The following is a 22,137-nucleotide window of genomic DNA, read 5'->3' as shown; positions in this document are numbered from 1 at the left end:
GTGGTGATTACAGTAAAACTGTGAATGGTGCATAAAATCATTTATGGTTCCTTTGATTTCTCAGCCATTATTTGAATTACAATGGCAATCCGAGGGCTAATAAGTATAAAGTTTAAAGGAAAGCTAGATAGAAATCCAGACTTAGAAATCTAAGTGCACCAAACAGAAAATCCGGGGCTATGTATAAAAATTGACCTATTATTTTTTATTTGGTTTGCAGAACAATCTTTACCATAAAATAAAACACTGAATACTCTACAAATATAAATCCAAATAATCTGAATCAATAACTACATTACACACATCCATAAATACTTTTTTTATTTACTTTTACCTAAATGCATCTGTTTGTCTTTCAAACTAAGAATTAGCATGTCAGTTTGGCTTTCTTTATTAAAAATCACATAAAACATACTTTATTGGATTAATTATATTACAAAGAAAAAAGACTGTAGTATTGCAAACATCAGACCGAAGTGAAAATCACATAGAAAAACGCGCTTCTTTATTTTGGAGACATACCTAATAATACCTATATAATACCTGTAGCTCCGTGTGTCCTGAAGTACACGCAGTTGAACACTAGAGGGAGACAGAGACTGCGCATGTGTGACAGAAACAGTTCTCAGAAGTGCAAACACATTCTGCACTTCAAGTTAAACAGCATACCTATTTTTGTGGCGAAGGCAGTGTTTTACAGGGATATGCGGGCAAAGCTCCGCTCTTATTTCTCCTGTTACCGAAGCGGGCTGAACCCGTGGGAACGGCGTAGCGAAGGAAGTGGGTCTCTGCGTCCCACGCAGAGGAGGGTTTTCCGGTTAAAGTTTCCTTTGTGATTCGGGGGTGGCGCTGTGATGCCAAAGGCGTTTATCATCACAGACACAACACACAAGTGGCGAACATTATGAGTAAGCATAAAAATACGAATTCATGGTTTGGACTTAGAGCAGCAGCTTAATTTCTATTCAGCGAGAGTAACAGCCTGGCAGATAACTGATCGTAGGCGTTGGCACTTAGGGGTGATGTTGTAATGGCATGCTAACGGTTGCTAGCTAACTTGGGGTGTCTGTGTCTGCAGTCAGCAGGGGAGTCGAAGAGTTTTCAGCTAAAGCCGGTGTCAGCGTTAAATACTTTATTGTTGTAGTTGATAGCGTTTCACGTCCAGTATGTCGCGTGTGTCCGCTTTTCTATAGCAGCCCGACTTTGGCTCGCGTATTGAATGTTTAGGTTCACTCCCACCCAGACAGGCTAACAATAGCTTAGCATGCCTGTGTGTTTTGGACAGTGACAGCTGCAGGCTGCGGCCCCATGACATCTGTGGAAAGGCCTCCTGAAACGTGGATTTCTTTAGCCCATCTTATCAGTTGTCATGAGTCTTGTACTATTGTAGATCTTTTTTCTTTTCTTTTTTCCCTGCACATGCCCTGGTTACTGTGATACAGCTGCTCAGCATCATAGTACGTACAAGTAGTGGATCAGAAGAGCAAAGGGGTATAACAGACTATTTGTACTGAAGCTTTGTTCTTATTTTGCTTTACAGGACCGTTCAAAGCTCTGTCCTCCTGAAATGGGAAAACCCCCCTTCCAGATTTTGTAACACAGGTAAGCAACAAGCCTTGTTCACATCTGGCCTAGTTTATGATAAGCCAGGTTGCAACCACATCCTTTTACCTGTTTGCTGGGGAACTGAAAAGCTCTTGTAATTCTTGGTAGCTGGTTTCCTGTGACTGATGGTGAAACAGCCTTGGCTGTCAGGACGTGTGTGCCTCGCAGTGTGTACCAGTGTAATGATGATGCATATCTGAAAGGCTAGTGTGGGCGTGTAGGGAGGAATGCTTCCAGTGTGTTTCAGCATTTGAATGTACTATTCAGCAGAATAGCACATTATGCATGTTTGAACAGCAGCTGTTTGTTGGGGAAAGTAGGGATGAGGCAACTGTGAAGATCTGTCGTATTCATTTGTGATTTGGAGGTTAATTTAATGTGTGACACTTGATATTTAGGTCACTGGCTGTTATTGTATTAAGCTAGCTTTTGTGTGAGGCATCGACAAAAGCTGCAGACATAACACCTCGCAGTTTTTCTCACCTGTTGTCGAGGAGATAGGCATCTCAGAGTGGTGTACTGAGACAAAGATCACACATCAGATTGAAGAAGCAAGTGCATGCATTATCTTGCTTGTCTCATCATGTTGGCTTACGCTGTTATTGAGCTCATTTAGATACAGCTCTAAATAATTTCTTTATACAATTACAATACAAGATTTAGTCTCAATTATTGAGTTAATGTTATTTTAGCAACATTGTCAAGGTTTTCTGAGTCTTTCTAAACCAGTTTTTGGATTTGTTTTCTCTGGGTGAGCAGTCAGGCTGTCTAGATAGACTAGTTTTGGCTGTTGTCATCTGTAAAATGATTACAAATCTCTTGCGTGATCAGGTCAAAAAATCATTGTTAAATATCAGGTGATTTTGACAGCTGGACAGAATGGTGAAAAAATGCTTATGCAGTTTGATTTCTGTCTGTAACATGTATACGCACTGATACAGGGTTATTTGGACCAGCTATATAATTTGTTTAAATAATTGTCATCTTATTAAATCATATTAAATTATAATATTTTGCTAATTTTTAGCTGTATTTTATTAGGTCCATCATTGACTAGTAATGAGAGAATCTGGTTTATAATTTGTAAAAGCGGGTTGTGTTAGCCTCGTGATAGACTGGCGACCTGTTTCTCACCCTTTCACAGCTGGGTTAGACCCTAAAATTGGATGGATGGATGCTCTGCATAAGGTGCAGATACTTACTGAGTAAAAGCCTTGTGCCAGATAAATGACTGAACAATATGTTTAGTTGTTTCTTTAGAGGATCTCTTGTCCATTTGTTGAACCCCCAACTCTACCATCTTGGACAGTAGCTGCCAATGTGAACCCGCTCGTATTCTCAGATGGATAAAAATTTTATTAAAATCAGTTTGTGAGGAAACTCAGCCCCACAGATGAGAGAAGACAGATTTTCAATCCAGTTTTAACAACTCAAAATTATTAGTATTTTCCATAAAAAGTAAAACTATTCACATACATTCTGATAGGTTCACATTTTTTTTTATCTCTCTGTTTTAATTGACTTAAAAATAGCATTTGATAGAACACAAATGTTATCTAAATGTTTTATGTCTGTCGCGATCAAACGTGCAGTGATCCAGTGAGATCAAGAGAAACTTTAGTGTCGTGCGGTTAGTGTGTCGCTATTCAGACGTGTGAGCTTGTGTTTGATTGTGAGAGAACGAGAGGAGCAGCATCTCAGACAACACTGCCTCATTGTTTGCAGCCCCGCTGTGCAGTAATGACAGAATCCCCATCCGAACCCCACAGCTAGAAAACACATATTTGCAGAGAGCAAGAGGGAAATCAGCACACAGCACAGCAGCAGGTCCTGCCTTTGTAAACAACCATTAGCGAGTAGCTGTCAAAAGTTACCGGGCCTGCTCAGTCCAGAGGAGTGCTTGAGAAAGGAACCAGTTACACCAGGCTTGTGCCAGCAAATCAGGAAAATCTCTTCCATTACATGGGTTTGAATGGTTTGACTATTCACAGGAAGGTTAGCCTTCAGGCTTCGCTTCTTCACACGCTTAACCAGTTTGTTATAAATGTACCTGCCAGTCAGAAAGCAACAGCGATTTTAAGAATTTTTTTTGCCCCCAACCATTACGCCAATGAAGTGTTAATCGCATCAAGAGCACATTTTACACAATTGCACCTGTTGCATCACTTTCACACTGTAAACACAGCAATAGTCACCTAAACTTGATGGAGAACCAGAAATGGAGTAAAGTTATTCAAAAGTCAGTGAGATGTACGACTTTTGGCTCATTACCGAGCAGTTTAATGCTCTGTGTGTTTGTGCTTTGCATAAAATTTCCATGGAAACATTAGAAGATATCCATGCTAATAATATGATAATGAATTGCATTTATATAGTGACACTTGCCACTAAAGCCAAGTAGCCTGAGCTAAACTGAACGCTTATGTTGCTAAAAACAGGTTTAGCTTGTTTAAACCCGCACATTAGTTTAGGTTACATTAGCATTATTCCCATTGCTCATTACAGGTTTACAAGGAGTGGGCAGCCTCAGATAGGGAAGTGTCTTCTGAACTCTTTGTCTCGAGGCTCCATTTAGTCCAAATTGACTATATGGAAGCATTTAAGTTTTTTATACACTTCCTCAACTCAACGTTCAACGTTACTTTAACTCTTCCCAAGGAGGGACTTTGCCTCTCTGCAAGTGCAAGGCAACACACAGCTAGACAGGCACTTTTTTTTCTTTAATAGCTTCCTTTATGAGATACCTCGAGCTCTGATGGCGACTCGTTACCCAGGCTAAATGTATGGAAATCGTGCTGAGGTTGTTAAGAAGTAAAAAACAAAACAAAACATAAGCTGCCTTTTTAGAACAGCGGCCACAGCAACAGTTGTAAAAGCTGAAACATGCAAATTCTTCCGTGATGGCTGATTTAATCCCTGGTCTACAGTCCAGCATTCTTTCTCTTTCCCAAGTTATTTGTGTATGAAAGAGACAGGCAGTCAGACTGAACGGTTTCTGGGACTAGGACTCAGGTTCCTGGAACTATGTTTTCCAGACTTGTCAAAGCCTGTGAACATGTCTGGAGTATTGTTTTGTTTTTATAGCGTGGCATAGTTGAGGGTTCCTCTAACTACATAAAGGACAAGCTGAACACTGGAATTTCTTAAATCCAATTCTTAGTAATTCATTAATAGATTTGTTTTTAATGGGGAAATGAATTGCAATTGGAAGAATGGAGGTCACTGCGGCTTCAGCAATTAGACCAAGGGAATATTATTCATGTTGCAACAGCGCTTCATAGTCAGTATAGCTCAGAAAAGTACAAACTGACTCAGTTATGAGCCACACTTTAATTTGTTTATTCATTTCCTGTGTAGAGCTACATGCTACAAAAAAATGGAAAAAATAGATGTGTGTGTATATATAATCCTGTTTGGTCAATTCCTAAATAAAAACTGCATACATATGCACTAGTTGCAGTAATCACTGTCCCTTTATATGGAGCTTTCTACTCTGTGTCCTCTGATTATTTCACGAGACATTACACTTTCTCTTTCCCTTTTGAAAAAACGATTCCAGGTCTTTCTGTCACCTTGGCATCGATGGACTCACAGAAAGGGGAGGAGCCAAATCCTGGCAGTATGGAAGTTGCCAGTGTGCCAGGCTCGGCCTCGAGCCCCCAGAGCGACGCCGTGACCAGCGAGCTTCAGGAGCTCTCCCTTCAGCCTGCTCCCAATCTGCTGCCTATACAGGAGCGCAAGAATGGTGAGACAGTGACGCGCATGACCTTTGTGTTTTTCAGCCACCACCGCTTCAGTTTGATGCTAGGTTTTGGATAAAGAAACCACAGCAGACATCTTTCACGTGGCACAAATACATCCAAAGCTACGACTGTTATTTTAATTAGACGTTTTTACACATAAGAGCTTGCTCTCCAAAACGATAAAGAAGTTAAAAAGGTTCTAAAATCCAGCTTTTATGAATTGATACCATTTTACCATTCACTGTGCCAGGATGTTTGATTAAATCACACACTAAGTATTTTATCACAGCTGCATGTAAACAGAGTTAAATGCGATTCAGATCTGTAAGATTGTGGTTTAAACACGTCAGTTTCTCTTCATAAACTTACCTCTGCCTGCTCTTTCTGTGCTACAGCCCTGCAGTTTCTGAAACGCCAATTAGTGACATAGTCGATGGAAGCGTTGCTTTGATAGAGTGCAAGATTAAATTTTAGTGAACAGACCCACCTGACCCCCCCAGTCATATTGCAGCCACCGCGTCTAACAACTTTTCTGGCGTAAAAACGTGGTATAAACACTTCCTTTGAGCATGTCACACCAGGTTTGCTTCAGTAATTGTGTCCTTCTGTAAAAATTCACGCTTATGTGCAGGGCTGCTTTTCAACATGTATGTTTTCTGCTCATTTTTGATGAAGTAGTATTCTGCCCTACTGCCTGACTCTTGGCTCTCACCACGAGTTTTTGTAAAGCAGTTTTAAAAACACTTTGTCCCTCTGTTGTCTTGTAGCGTCACACTGTTTGTTTGGGCTTTTCTGCCATTAGATTTTTGCCATTATATACATTACTATTATGTCAAAATGAATAAGTGTTGCATTTACAGTTATCCCTGTTGGCTTTTCAGAAATGTCCTTTTTCTAGGATGATGTGTAGGAAACGCTTGACAGCAGCACTCTTGCTTCTGCCCCAAGTTAAGATTTTGTCGAACACTTCTCATGCCTGATAGAAGTGAACATAAAATCCTCCAAGCAAAGAAAAGGTGTGCTTGGGGAATATGTTACGTAAGTTGAGGACACGTGGAAGGTGTGGAAAGCACTTGTCTGGGAGGCAGAAGTTAAATGTCAGATGCGCCTGTACCTCTTGGTCATTAGTCAGTAGAGAGATTAGCTCACCATCGAGGGCGTCTAAAGGCAAGCGAGAGACCGAGATTTAAGTTCTGACGTGGTACTACGTGTATGTAAAAGACTGTGTGCACTGAAGTCTCCAGAAGGAAGGGAGTGAAGAAGCTTCTGTGCCTAATTGGCTTGCTCCTCAGCTTTGACCTCCCGCTACAGTAGATTAGAGTGTGCTGCATGTTTGCTCTGTGGAGTTAACACTCTGTAGACCCTTTTTATGTCTGGAATTAGGATAGAGCTTGGAGTATTTTGTTCTTCTGAGTTACTTGAGCATCTTCCTTTAGTCACAGTGGAAAGGTTACGTTTGCTGGATTAATGTCTTTGATTTGTTTAAGGTCATAATGCTAAATTACAAGTGAAGCAGCGCTTAGTGGCATAGTGTCAAGAAAATGCTTGGTAGCTAAGAGAGCAAAACTTGAGCTGTTTCCAAAAAGGTATAAGTAACATTTTCTAGTGAATTTCTTTAAAAACGTATCCGTTTGTTACAGTTTCAAAAGAAACCAGAAAATACTTAGCAAAAGTCAAAGTTTGTTAAAACATTTTTGTAGCTAAGAGTCATCGACTTCTTCTAGTTTTCATCCATTCTTTCTGCAAAGGGCTTCTGCTCTCTCTTGACCCATCTTGCATGCAGTGCTATTTATGTCCATAGTCCTCAGTGGACTATGAGGGAAATGGCAAAACCTTTAGCTTGCACCTCTTGAAATAGTCCATTGTGGATTTTACTTTGTAAGCGAAGACATGCAGCTGGTCATCTGGTAGGGAGTATGCCTAGACTAGCTGGTGTTTTTTAACCATAAAGTGGGCTTGTGCTCTTGTGGAGGGCAGAATGGAAGCTATGGGGAGAGTTGAAGCCAACTCATCTGAGATCTTGTGGAAGCAAAGGCGGCTGTAGTCAAACACTAATAATCCTTCTGCGTGTTTATCTATGGAAACCTTGTTATGCCTTTTAGAAAGATTTTGCTGACCAAAGACTCATTTTCTGTCATCTTGGCTTGAGCTGAACTAAGCTGTGAGTAAGGTTGAACTTATAGGGATGGCTGTGAGCGCAGGGCTATAAAAGGAAGGAGGAAGTATCTAATTTATAATACAAAACAAAATGAAAGCTATCGGCTGATAGCCCAGCCCTACCTTTGATCATAGAGCCCCACAAAAAATCTATTTCAGCTTCATCAGTCCACAACATTTGTTTCCAGAATGTATTAGAAGGTCAGTCAAACACACTCACACATGCATCTTGCCATATCAGAATTTTCAGCCATATTGGCCATTGTTCCCAGCTGGGCGTTGGTCACCCATTTACTTGGAGGGAAAGTTAGTTGACTTGGTGTTGATTTGTGTGGAGATGAAGGTTAGGCAAGGTTGGATCAGTCAATGATTTATAAATCAACAGTGGGAGAGAACAATGCACAATAACACATACAATAAAAATCTGAGTTACAAAGTACAATGGAAAACAGAGTTAAGGCAGTAGACGGCTAACTTTTAGAGTGCACTGAAAGCAATAAGATAAGAAACTTCGTGTTTCTTGAACATTATTTCAAATATGTTTATGTCGGTACGGAAGTATTTAAGAGTGACTCTGTGGCTGCTTGTCCCAACACCCTGTTTACTTCACCATCTCACAGCCTCAGGCCATCACTCCCTTATTTAAACAACCCCTGCTCTTCTTGGCCTTCTCCTTACACTTCAGTGTGGTAGCCAGGAGCAAGCATGTTGCTGCAGACACCCCTGCAGCTTATCTAGATGCCTTTACAGCACTGCGTGTGATTGCATGCACATTTCTGCACACGCACATGTGTTGCAGTGGAAGCGCAGAACCTGCATTGGGAAGGTTAGCAAAGCTTTATCTCTGATACCAGGTTGTACAGTATGCTAACTGTACTGGATGAAGGCTGGGACATTTGTTGTTAAACACGGCGTAGAGATAGGTGGCATGTTTTTCAGGATGGTCAGGTCTGTATACATTAATGCTTATGCAAGAGAGAAGAATAGGGAGCCAGCTCTGTTTTTAAGGTGGAAGGCTGATATAAACCAAGACTAGTCTTGAAAGCGTTTTACATTTCCTGCCTTCCCAGTTGCAAACTTGTCTCTGAGGTTTTCTGTGCCAAAAAACCTGGTTATGCTATGATAATGGAATTGAGATCATTTGAAACTTTGAGCTGGAAAAACTTGCTTGAGTGTGGGCTGCGAGAGCAACACGAGAAGGAGGATGGGGATGTCGTAAAGAGCGGGGGGAAGAAGGGAGGTCATGTCTGAAATGGCTGTATTGCATAATTTCCCAGAGAGGGAACAGAAGGATAGTGAAGGAAAGTGGAAAGGAAGAGAAGAGGGGGTGTGTCACTTGGACTTGAGGAGGTGAGGTTTGGAATCGGCTTGTTTTTATTCTTGTTTTAGAGTGCAGAGGAGTGACCAAAAGTTTCCCTTTTCTTTTTAAGAAGAGCTTAAAACTCGTTCACGGAACAGTGTATGGGTGGATCTTGTTCTTATCCAGGGAGCAATAAGACACAGACGCACAGACCTACACACGCCCTTTCTGTTGGGGCGTGCATGCACTTGTAGACAAGACAGTTCAGAGAAAAGGACTGTGAGGTGGAGTACCTGTGGAGTACCAGCTCCCTGTGACAGCATTACTGTGGCTTTTCTGCTGTCGGACTTCTCCTCAGACTCCTGTGTTTTCTCAAATGAACAACGCTGGCTGTCTTTGGAATATGAATCCATAATCTTGCCAGGAAGGTGAAGTCTCCCTTCAGCATGGTGCAGAGGGATATGACTATCCAGTCAGGTAAAGCCCATTTGAGTCTCTAGTCCTCGTGCATTTTGTTTTAAACTTAAGGAAACAATTGAAAGTTTGGTCTACCTTAAGATGGACCTTAAGGTGAAATACATGTGAAATCTTTAATCATGCAAAGTGCCACCTTAGATTTTAGCTGCAACGCTGCAACCTTTTGGATATATATAATCATGTGTATGCAGTACATGTGTGTAAATTAGATCCGCAGGGCACAGAAGCTAGGCGGGGCTGTGAGTCCAGGTTTGTAGAGTGTGCCCTAAGTGGAAGTTAGGGGGTGAGGGAGCTGTGCAGGTTGGAAGAGGGAAGAGGAAGGCTCAGCAGCTGTGAACTATCCAGCCAGGGCAGCAGTTCTGCCCGAGGAGTGACTGCAGGCAGTGGGCCAGGATCCGGGCGAACTTGGAGAGTCAGAGGTTAGCTGAGAGAGGAGGGATAGAGGCATATGCCGGGCTCACTGATGGAGACTGAGGCTGGGGGGAAATTAGGTTAGAGGCGTCACTGATTTTGCTCTGGATTTAAGCAGAAATGACCTGCTCAGTCAGAACAGATTGTTCCAGATCACAATGTAAACTACGTCTACTGCCACTCAGAGTAGAAAGAGGTTTTTAAATGATAAATGGAATGAGACAGTGTCAGCGCTGTCTGCAGCTGACAGCTGATTGAAGAAGCAATATACCTGCAACTACTAGATGCTGCAATGTTTGCTATGAATTTAAAACCTGCAGAATTTTCTGTTACAGGCACAGAGGCGAGTTCAAACTGTCTGATCCAGAAAAAGCCTCCATGTTTTTAAATAACCTCTTGTACTTTCTGGTCACTTAAACCATTTTGACCTTCAGGACTTGACTGCAAATGACCCCTTTACAAACTAGAGGTAGTTGCAGACTAAGAGAGGTTGTCTGCTAAAACATGGTCACGAAAAGGGTGAAATGTAAGAGTGGAGCTGATAGCCTCCTGCTGAAATTCCTTGAAGTGAGATTTTGGATTTGCATCCCCGTGTCATTCAGACTTGTAAACAAAGACAGATAAATATCACATGCTTCTTCATCTTCGACACATGATGGGCTATAGATTACATTGGGATGTAGGGTCTTATTTGCATGAGGCTGAAATGATCAGTGTGAAAAATTAAAAATGTGAATATAATGTGATCCCAGACACTCATGCTTTTGGGTAGTAGTTAGGATATTTATCATTGCTGAGGCAAGCCTAGCCCAGCAGTGATTCAGGGGAGGCTGCTGGTACTGTTATGTAACCTACTGGGATGCTGCCAGCAGCAGAGACCCCAGATCATTCTGTCAAGCTGAGAGTAGGAGTGAAAAGGAGAGGGAAGAATAGGATGGAGGGACTGATAGATGGCGAGAAAGCGAAGGAATAAACGTGGAAAGAAAGAAGAAGAAATGCAGAAAGAACTGAATATTCCAAAAGGTAGAAAAAATATAAAAATTAAAGAGAGGAGGGACGGAAGGAAAAGTTGTTTTACTCTTATCCCTGCAAACAGCTGCAACCGACACAATCCAGCTGCATGTCTTCTTTCTTTTATAACAGTAATTCTTTCATGGCTTTAGGTATTCTCCGTAATTCCCAAAAAATCATTAACACACATGAAATTATACAACATAATTGCAACAACACGCTTTTGGTCATATTTTCCCTGGACATGCTTCATATCTTTATGCATGTGGTGATAGATAGATCTATGCACATTGGAGTTTATGAAACTGCAGCACAAATCTGTGCTTCCTAGCAACACGGCAAAACAGATTGAGTCCAAACAACGGGACACCAAATGTCGTAGCTTTTGGTGAATGTAAACAGCATCCAGTCTAATAAACACACAGGCAGGAGAATATTTATGCAACACAGGCAAGTCCTGCAAGAAGCTTAGATCTTAAGTGTGTCCAGCACACCACGCACACACCCACAGGCTACCCGTGACTCACCCACACACACACACACACACACACACACACACACACACACACACACACACACACACACACACACTTTTCACAACTGGTGTCACTGTCAGAATCTGGACATGCTCTTCTGGGAATTGGTAGGCTTCCATTTTTTCATTAAAAAAATGTTTTTTGACTGTGTGTCCTGAGAGCATGGTATTTGAACAAGCACAGACACACACATACATCTTTGATTTACAATCCTGCAAATTCCTGTTAGATAATGAGAAGTGTGAGAGCATATCCAAAAAAACCTCACTCAGATCTGTTGCCTAAAGCTAAATAAAAGCACTTCGCAGGTCTGCTCGTAGCAACAAGAACACAATGCCTGCACACCCACAGGTACAAGCCCACTCATGTAGCTCAGTGATCTTTAAAGACACACAAGCACACATCTTACAACGTGCAATTCAGTTTCAAAGCTGACAGATGGACACACATTTACCCCAGCTAATATCAGTTTTTTATCACTTGAATGCAACATGCTGTGTACAACATGAAACCTTTTGATATTCTGCTTCACAAACACGGTTATGCTGCGGTGTGTATTTTGAGCACAGCTACAGCACACATTTGCACATTTATAATTGGTGCTGTGAGTAGCAAGACAGAAAATGAAGGCAATAGAGTGCTTTATTAATGAGAATGTGTGCTGCCTTCACATTACTGCAGTAGTTGTGCATTGTATGGCAGGGGTAATTGTAATCATGTATGGGAATAATAGTATTGGAATAATACTATATTACTAACATGGTACCAAACATACTAAACCCAATGTTATCCACTTAAAACTGGAAGTGTAAAATATGGAAACAAGGTAATCCCAGTGCAATGGGAAATAAACTGACTGGCTATCTTATTTATGCAATAATAACTCTGCCATAGACTGGCAACCTGGCCAGGCTGTACCTCGCCTCTTGCCCTGTGGCAGGTGGAACAGGCTCCAGCCTGTCATCGTATACTGGGTAAGCGGTTTAAGACGATGAATGAGTGGATGGACCGTGACAGTCAATCTTGCTGTTTTTCAACGCAGCAGCAAATTCCTAATTTATTTTATCTTTACATCTTTCCTTTTCTTTACGAACTACCACAAAATGGCCTTTTTTTTTTTTTTTTTTTTTTTTTTTTTTTTAAAAGGTATTGAATACATTCAGTAAACTGGATGTGAATTAATTAGAAAATAACAATGGAAAACTACTGATTTCAATTTTTATAAGAAAAATCTGGCCTGACAGTTCAGTTCTTGGCCTGTTCAAATTTTCTTTCTAGGAGTTTTAATAAAAGAAAAAGGTTATTTTTCTGCAAATTTATTTTAATTTAAAATCTGAAAAGAATTGCATGCGTCACACTTTAACATGTTTTACATGTCTTTGTCTCTGTAATTACACCTCCTAATATGCTAGATGGCAATGTGGTTACTGTGCTGTGTTTTGGTTCTTCTTGTATGCAAACAGAGTTGAATGAACCCAGCAGTTCATGCAGAATTAGGAGTAATACATTATATCTTTGCTAAAATGACTGCAATGCAAAGAAGAGACAAGATTTTTGAACAATTTGAGTTTACTCACGACAGACTGAGAAAACTGCTCATGCTACACTGTTAAATTATTGCCTGTTGTGCTAGCATCAGCATTATAAGGCAGTCTGGCAGAATTATAGCCAAACCAATGTGAAAAAGTGTATTATTACCAAACAGAATGTGTTGGGTTTTTTGGGGTTTTTTTTTTTTTTTTTGGGAAGGCAAAAGTCAAGTTGGAGTGGAATTGGCGAGCACGTAGCTTAGGTCACATTTTCCTCTAATCTATTACATCTAGTACTTCCTGAACAAAGACAGTCTGTTAACCAGCTGCAAGCAGGAGAAATAATTATGATTTTTAAACAGTAATTTCTGTCCTACTTGCTACACTTGGATGGAATTGCACATGTACAGATAAATATCTGAACAGTTGCATTGTGTTTTTCAGCCTTTTTATGGTCACCTTCATTTGCATCCACATCTCCTTAGACCTTATATCTAGAGTTGTAATGATAGCAATCCACTCAACATCTTTTATCAATTGTCCTTTTTGAGCCTCTGAAAGTCTGCGCTTCAATCATGCCTTGCTTGATTTAAAATTCACTGTAGTGGTGTACAGAGGTATAAGACAAAAACTGTGTCATGTTTCAAAAACTCCTGCAGCTAACTGAAGGTTTAAGCTCCTGCTGTCACAGGTGCAAGCTGTGGGAACAAGTAGGCCCACAAACAGAAGGCATGTGCTCTATGATCATCACCAACCCGGTGTGCTCTGGTGTTTCTGAATAATAGAAGACCTATTAGCCTGTGACTCACCTGCCAACACCAAATGTGGCGCACTTAGTGTTCGCTGATGAATGTAACAGAGGTCACCGTGAACTGGCAGGACTCCTGTTTCATCAGGATGACTCAGACACGAGTCACAAGAATCAAAAATCAGGGCTGTAGGCTAGGATGTGCCTAGCATACATTATTAAAGCTATATGTGAAACACAAAAAGAAGAACCACCAACGTTTGTCATAACAAATGACAAATCTTAAGTATTTTCTCCCTGACATGTCACCTCTTTGGCTAAATAAACTGTAAAATTGTTTTAAGTTCCAGTAAGTGTGAGAACAGAGTTGTCTTTCTGCACAAACAAGAATATCTGTTGGCAACGCTCGATAACATCAAACCTTTCACCAATCTGCAGAGATTGGGAAACTCTCGTAGAGGTTATGTCACATCTCAAGCATTCCTACACTCGACTAAAAACAAAGCTGTGTGTGGCTGGATTGAATTTCTTGAGTTTGTTCTAGACTTTACAAAGTCATTTGAGGATTCTGCATTTTGACACATTTCTCTCTTGCAGGTTTATATGGTTTTGTGTTATGTCTTTTGCTTTTGCAATGAACGCAAACCACATTTAAAGTTTTGTGTGTCTGTTTAGTCACTGTGTAAAAAATCTGCCTTGTAATAGAACATGATAGATCTTTTTAATCAGCATTGCGACACATCTGCAAATATGTCATGTGACTAATGATAAGTTTCCTTGAAAGCAAAGGTAGAAGAATGTGTAGCACTAGCAGCTAGCTGTCTATGAAGCTCTGTCGTTTCGTACGCTTGGATCTGCACCTGCATGTCACTTAAACTCTTGTAATAACTAGAAACCTGTGTCCCCAAAGGTCTGTGTCTAATAAAAACTCTGCTGAAGCAAATTAAGAGCCAGGCTTTTATTAGATGTTATATACAGTAACAGAAAAAGGAGAGGAGAGGATGAAGCAGAAAGAGCCCCATAAAACTCTAAAGAGCACCTGAAGGAAAGAGACTTGTAAGAATACAATCAGTAAGTATTAAAAAGACTTTCTCAAGCCAGAAAAAAATTCTCTATCAGATGCTTGTGAGCTGTAATGTGCACCCAGTCCAACAGTTTTTTAAATTTGTGTCCACTCTGTCTTTGTTTGCTGACAGCCTGCCCAGGAGTTTGTTGTTGTACATCTGAAGGAAGAAAAAAAGTTGTTTCCTCTGCAACTAGGGCAGGAGGTTAGGGGGTTTGTTACAATAAATATTATTTTCAGATGTTGGAGTTATGTAACAGTGTTACGAAGCTGTCATCCCAGCACTGGGAGCACCCTTTCTGCTGCTCTTGCGCTCTGTTTTTCCCTCTGTTTCTCTGAAAGTCTCATTTTGCTGAACGCGACCTGAACCCCCACCCCCCGTTCTCCTCCTTTCCCAGTCGTTTCTGTTTTACAATAAAGGTTCACAGAACCAGATGCTAACAGCTGCCAGCTGGCTTGTGGGTCTTTCGGTGCTCGCGCACTTATAGATGCTTCTGTTTCCTTCAACAGTATACAATTAGAGCTCGTTTAGACTACTTTTCATTGACATGATGTGACAGAGTGAGGGGTGCTGCTGCAAGCTGGTCAACAAAAGAACCTTTGACTGTGTTTAAAAGGAGTGGGCTTAATTAGTTCCACTGCTTTTAAAAGCAGAATTTATTTTCTCTTTCAGCCTTCTGATGAATAATCATGTGGGGAAATCAAATCAAATAAAGTAGTAGTATTTAAAATAGGCAGGACTTCAAACCTCTGAGCTCCTTAAGTATATGTGAAAAGTCAAAGCTACAAACCAAACCAGCCTGTAAAGATGCAGCTCAGTAGTACAGACTAGTTATGACTTGCTCCAGCTGTGACATTTAAGGATTATCGGTGGTATTTCAGGTAGATCATATTGGGGTTATATCTGATTAGGATCAGGGAAAGGTTTGTGCTTATTTTTTATTATTCTATTTGAACTTGTGCTAATTGAACCAATTAGTATTCTGTGCATTTGGATATCTGACTGTAGCACTTTGCAGTAGAAATAGCCAAATAAGTACGTTGCAAAGTATAACCTGTCTTTGAAGTTTTGTTACCTCTGACAGCTGACAAAAGCACAAAACTTGATTCCTCTTTGGAGTGAAGCTGAAGCTCAGCAGTAGGTCAGTCAGGGATTATGCATCTGATAAACCCGGGACTTGTACTGTTCCCTCATCCCCAAACATGTAAAGAGCTGCCTTTTCCTGTGAGTTTGCTACTTTAATTACAACTATAAAGTAAAGTAAATGATTAAGTTCAGCCTTGTTGGTGCATTTTGGGGTTTGTTAAAAATTCCACGTCTTTTCTTAACGATTACGCACATGGCTACAATGGCTAAAAGTCTCCTCGGTTCAGGATGACGCTGAGTAATCCCCTGCCTGATGTCAGTGTGTCCCAGGAAACAGTGCTGGTAAATTCCACAGAAGAGCGAGTGGGTGGGGGGAGACCAGGAAGTAAAAAGGGAAAAAAATTGCCTGTTTTCCTTGCTGGAATGTTAATGGCTGGTCTGACCTACGGTGGCCTGTCACTTGGCCTGGTTAGTTTCTTGGCAGCTCGGGTTTTGTTGAGTTCATCTGTTTAGTGCATTCTTTGTCCATCTGTAAACTTGCCTTTGACTAGAAAGGCATCAATTCAAACATTCGGACATCGTGAAAAGATACAAGTGAGGAGTTTTGTCTGGCTCAGTGCTGATAATGTTACGCAAGTTTAAATTTACTTGTGGTGCGTCTAGTTTTTATATAACGTTGTAAATCCTTTTGCACTGGACAAATAATCCCAAGCTATTTGATGTGTGTTTGGTGTAAAATGTTGCCTAAATAAAACACTCTGAAGTTAAAAGCGAGCTTAAACAGTGGTGGTCAGGTAGTGAATAAACATGCCAAAACATTCTAGTTAATCCAGTTGACGGCAAATTTGTAAGGTGAGGTCTTTGCCACTTTGTGGAAGAGGCGCTAGTTCCCAAGGATGTATTTATTCAGTCAGAATTCATTAACTCTTATTCGATAATTAACATACTTGGAATCTCGTTGCCTAAAATGATTGCTTTGAAGATGCGGACCAGATCTGCAATCGCCCAGTCAGTTACTGTCTTCAAAGTGAGTTTGAGGCATCAAGGCAGTGATAAGATGGCAATAAAATAGAGTCAGTCTGCTATCAGTCTGCTATCAGTTTGTGATTAATCAACAAGGAGACACAAACCCCTTCTGGATTGTGTCATGAAGGGAATTTGGAATAAAAAGGCTGCTGCAGTGCTAGCTGCTGTGATCAGACTGAAATCAGCTATTTCTATTTAATTAAGAAAGACTTAAAAATACCACAGAGAGGCGGTGTACCGAACGAAAAACACCATGGTGGACAAAGAATAGCGGAAACGGACACGTGTCTTTAAACAAAGGAAGTCCCAGAAATATGAATTACCACTTATAGTTTGAACTTTCAAATAAAAACTTAAATCAGGCTTTGAGATCAGAATTGAAGTAATAGGCTTCAACATTAAACACTCAAGAGTTCAACATTATATTCTTCTTTTAACCTTTAGACCAGATTATCCACTCCTACTAGATAATGTGTTTTCAGGTTTCCCCTCCATTAATTTGTGGACGTCTCTGACTAACTGTGAGACCTTCAAATCATTCTGTCTTCTTCACAAAATGCGTCTCTTTTTCTATTATAAAGTCACAGAAATGTTTTTAGTGAAGGATAAAGGAAAATACCCAAGGCCAAATAACTTCAGTGGAAAGTACTGACGCCCAACAACACCCATCAGGTCAAAGGTTGTAGAGTCCAATACTTTACTCGAGCAGCGGTACAGTTTGGACACAGTTTAAGCTTTCACCTCTCGTTGGAATCAGACCCTTTGGAGTTTGCAGTGCTTTGGTGTTTTTTTGTGTGGTTATAGAGATCCTAGTATCAACTAATTCAAAGTAATTCTAAAGAAGATCATAACTCATCTATTAGTGTGGGTTACTGGTTACTACATAATCCTATTTAGTGGGGTAAATCCTGGGAAACTGTGAAATGTGCCTTCCACACACTGTGGTCAAGCTGATTTAAAACCATAAAATATTTGCCTGCATTACTGGCTCGCTCAGTACTGTTATTACAGGGGAATCGCTGCCCCTGAGGTTTTTAGTTATGTGAAATATACAGCTGGCTGTACTGTAGAGGCAGAAAGCTGGTTACAAATAGTTGAAATGTTAATGTAACGAAGGATTTATGATTTTGAGCTGTGGAGGTGTAAATAAGCCAATATGTGTTTAGCATGCTGTGTCGGTTTGTGATGTGTGCAGTGCTGAGATTCAGCCTACACAGCCATGTCCTAATCCCAGCGTGTGCTGTCTTTTCTGTGTTTCCTGCCCAGACTGTGAATCATAACAGCAGGTGGACTTTAATCTCACACTCATAACACACAGTAATTGTAGTCACCAGACAGGGTTTGTTTAAGGTGTTGTCTGTGTTTTCAGGTGCACTGCTGCCCTGTGTGATATCAGTGTAGTATGCTGTTCATTTCGAATTTGGTGTTTAAACCGGCTGCAGTTGAAGCCTCTCTGTGCTGAATGTATGGTAAAGTCTTCTTTTGTATCATAAAAAACTGATTTAGTTCAAGGAAAAGGGGCTTAAAGTTTTCTTGTATGTGTTTGGAGCTAGAGATGTGCATGCCTGTCTCAGAGTAACCTTACCCTGCGAGTGCACAGGTGATACCAAGCTGTATTTAGCCCCCTTATGGCCAGCTGGCCCTGCTATTTAAAACAGATTGAGGGGGAAGGGAGACTGTGGCCGTGGCGGCGTTTACCGTCAGCAGACAGTTTTGGTCAGTAGTGCTGAACTTCAGAAGAATCTGAACATTTTAAGACCAGGTTAGGACGCATTGGATAAGTCGCTGGTTGCACCAGACCAATTAGACTGTTGTTGCTTTTCTAAAATGTTTTTTCCAGTAAGAGTGCAGATTTGTGTTCGCTGTCTTCCCTGAAGGGCAAACCGTTTGGAAAATCTTTCAGAATTTCGTTTGTGATTGGGTATCAAATCAGCCACTCCAAAAGTCAGCCTGTGACTCATCCTGGTATCAGATTTACTCAAGCATCTTTGGCAAAGGTCGTTTATGGTGCATGGAATCATTTCTACCTGTCTAATAAAAACTGTCCATAGCTTGTCTGAGTCATTGTTTTGTTTAGCCAGAGGAAGTTTTTATGAGCCGATCTTCTGTGTTGTTGCTTTGATTTTGATCAGCTTGCTGTGTTTGGGTTGAACAGGGAGCAGGTTTTCATGTTGGAGCCCCCCTGAGCTTGTAACTGTGAATGAATGGCAACAGCTGAGCAGGAAAACTTTATCAGCAGCCCTCACTGTGTGTGTGTGTGTGTGTGTGTGCGCGTGTGTGTGTGTGTGTGTGTGTGTCTCCCTGCATGTGTGTGAGATTCAGGAGGAGCTGCAATCAGAGCAGTCTCACTGGGGAATCTCTCTGCTGAGCTCACTGCTGTCCTCCCTTCCTCAGCCGCTGGCCTCTTTTCAGTTTCCTCCCTTTAGCTCTTGTTCTTTCTATCCACGACTCGTCCTGTGGATTTCTTTACCCCGGCTCTCTGGGAAACTGCAGAACAGCGCTGTCGTGACTCGCCGGCTGTCACTGCAAGGAAAGTAGAGCACAGGAGGCAGGAGAGAGAGAGCAAAGCTGAGACAGCCCAATCGATTTCTTTGATACAGAGAAGAAGCACCGGGGATAGAAGGGCAACGGCGGTAGCTGTGCTTTTCTTTGTCATTTTGGTTTAAAAGGAGATATTTGTTTACTTGGAACGGAGTCTTCTGAAGCATTTGAATCACATCTTTCCCTTGAGAAGAGAGGACAGCTTTTGACACGTCAAGGGTGCCCTTCTTCAGGAATACGGTCAAAATCTGGGACTTGGGAGGAAATCTACTTTAAACCGTGGTGTTCAATGTTTACCTAATAATCAATCCCTATTCTGAATGATAATGCTGGACACCAACCATTGCCTGTCCTTTGAACCCTCCTCCCTGGACTCTCCTCCAATGGGAGATGACATGGAGAAGGAAGGACTGAAGATGGATCATGACAGACTTGTGTATCACAGCTTGAAAGAAGGTGGGCAATCTAGTCGGATCTGGAGATCTGTGTTGTGTTTTTGTTCCTGAGTTCACTGTACATTTTCAAAACAGGGCTTTATGGCCTAATACAAATAGCTAATGGGGTGTTGCTAAAGATAAGTGATAGAGTTTACTGGCTTGTGTAAGGTGGAAGGAAGTTGAAGTGGTTTTAGGTTCTTTCTGATAAACCCTTTCAATAGAGCAGACTTGACCACTGTGAATTCAGGAAGTGCTGACAGCCGGGCCTGTGACGTCGGGATAGCTTTGCTCAGTTCTTCAAGGTTAAAGCTTCCAAATAATATTTCAACTTAAAAGGTCAAGTTAATGTTTAAAATTAGTCAGTGTTCACCCCAAAAAATCATGCATATGTTTAAAGAAAGAACTGTGTTGACGTGCGTTCATTCACAAACAGCTTTCCCTAGTGTAGTTTGAATTTGGGAATATTGTAACTGTGGTGCAAATTTACAAACGTCACATAAATGCTCCACACCAGGCATTCATAAAGGTACAGACTTCAAAGGAAGACAGCTATAAAGACACTCTGAGTGTGCGCGCACGCTTATGTCTGTTCAAAAAGTGTGTCTATAACAGGCAGATTGTGGGTTGTAGTTTTCTCTAGAGCCACGCCTCCAAACTCAATGAGCGAGCAACACATTTGTCACAGGAAACCAAAAGCATGAATAAATAACATAAATAATAAATAAATATAACACGTCCAGGTGCCTTTGTGAGTTTCAGCTTGGGTTTTAGACCAACAGTGCAATGAAATGGCTTTTGTTATTTTTTTATAAGTCCTAGAGTCTAGGTTTTAGGGTTTACGTTTAAAAAAATAGATTAAACAAAAGTTTTATAGGATAAGAGGTAGAGTGAGGGTTCAGCACTTATTTGTGATGGTAAAACGTGGAATTTATTAACCTGAGAATGTGTTAATGTGAATGTGAGAGCCAAAAAACATGGCTTTGTGTGGATGTGTGCCCTCCGTACTGCACACGGATTAGGGCAAGTAACTCGAAGGGAAACTCCAGTAACAGATTTTAGCCCAAATATGAGAACTCCACATCCCAATATTGGAAGTTTGAAGTGGATCGTAGAAATGGAGATGCATGCACCTTACTTCACCTACAGTGCAAGTTTCAGCTTTTATCTTTTTACAGTAGTGTCTTATTTCTAAAGTATTTCGGGATGTATTAAATATGACTGTGTGACACTTGTTGCCACTGTGCATGTTTGGGATTTAGATGTGGTGTGCAAAAGGCTCAAAAAAACATGGCGTTCCAAAAAAATGAAGTCATCCAACAGTGACATACTATCAAAAATTAGCCTAATTTGGTATGGTCCGTGCAACAGTAAAAAGGCTTCACTTTGTTTATAACCAGCGTTATGAGCATGGACCAGAGTCTCAGATGACTGGCTGCAGATGAAACAAAACATTCCTGTGAGGTTAGAATGACTGAAGATGGATGGAGTCTAAAGAAAAGCAAAGGGATTAAAAAAAAGCCATCAGTTAAAGATTATTAATCCCGGTGTGCTTTTTGCTTACTCTGAAGTATGAGTGACACAAACTGCAAAAGCTGCAAAAGCCTTTATCCGTCTGTTCTCACTTGAACTTTAAGGATGATTAGTATTCACCGCAACTCTCCGTGTTGTCATCCTGCTTCTCGGCACAGCGCAGCAGAGGAAAGGCAGCGGGAGTGAGTCCAAAGTGTGAATGGCCTTAACCTTGCATTGTTTCTGCCCTTTTAGCTCTCTAGCTTCTTTCCACTCTCACTGATGTGCGAAACATTCGCTGCAGTCATGCGCTGCGTTCGCCTCTCTGTTCAACACATGCAATTGAACGGTGCTACCGTGCGAAAGATGAGAACATCTTTCCCGATTAAAAAACATTTCCAAAGCCAGTGCCAAGCGTAACGTCTGTTCAAAGCGTCTGCAGGGCTCGTCTTTAGGTGGGTATGTGGCACACGCTCTGTGGGCCTGAAGCCTTTTGCCTTCATGTGTGTCACTCGGGTTGGTGCGCGCAGGCTTAGTCGTGCCAAGCCAGGGGTCTTTGGGGACAGTGACGAACTCAGACATGTTTAATCAGATCTACTGACACATGAGCACAGCAGGCTTAGCCCAGTTGGCCACCAGCATCCCAATTCATCCTCGTTCTTCCCTCCAATGTGACTTTTTACCTGTACAGCCTTCTTTTAGACAATTATGATGACTTGAAACCGATCTGATCTTGACATTTAGGAAATAAAAGCTCTATAAGTTCAGGTAAAGATTTCATTATTGGTGATTTGTTATAAAGTTAAGCTTGTGAAAGGTTTAAAGAAAGCCATGACTTTAGTTGCCGGGGAGAAAAAGTGTTTTGTTTTGGGGGGTTTTATGTACACCCACACAGAGATCTTAGAAATAACAAATCAATGTGCAAATCATAGTGTTAGTTCTCTGACGTTTGCAACG

General features: G+C 41.1%; 1 protein-coding gene across 5 annotated transcripts in view; it reads left to right on the top strand.

Moving 5' to 3' along the window:
* Positions 1 to 598: 598 nt before the first annotated feature.
* The window catches only part of mrtfab (myocardin related transcription factor Ab), a 39,431-nt gene continuing 17,892 nt past the window's right edge, over positions 599 to 22,137 (top strand). For 2 of the 5 annotated variants that reach the window (XM_026177183.1, XM_026177180.1), the window contains exons 1-3: positions 599 to 908; positions 1,541 to 1,602; positions 5,165 to 5,350. In XM_026177183.1, coding sequence (XP_026032968.1) covers positions 5,188 to 5,350 — 163 coding nt within the window. In that variant the 5' untranslated portion in view covers positions 599 to 908; positions 1,541 to 1,602; positions 5,165 to 5,187. Of the gene's footprint in view, positions 909 to 1,442; positions 1,458 to 1,540; positions 1,603 to 5,164; positions 5,351 to 8,533; positions 9,283 to 19,006; positions 19,691 to 22,137 lie in introns of those variants that run through there. The other 3 variants (XM_026177181.1, XM_026177184.1, XM_026177182.1) reach the window with 3 other exon arrangements.

This window comes from Astatotilapia calliptera, chromosome 8 (genome assembly GCF_900246225.1).
Source record: "Astatotilapia calliptera chromosome 8, fAstCal1.2, whole genome shotgun sequence".
Classification (NCBI taxonomy): Eukaryota; Metazoa; Chordata; class Actinopteri; order Cichliformes; family Cichlidae; genus Astatotilapia; species Astatotilapia calliptera.
Note: the sequence above shows the minus strand (reverse complement) of the source record. Positions and strands in the feature narration are given on the sequence as shown.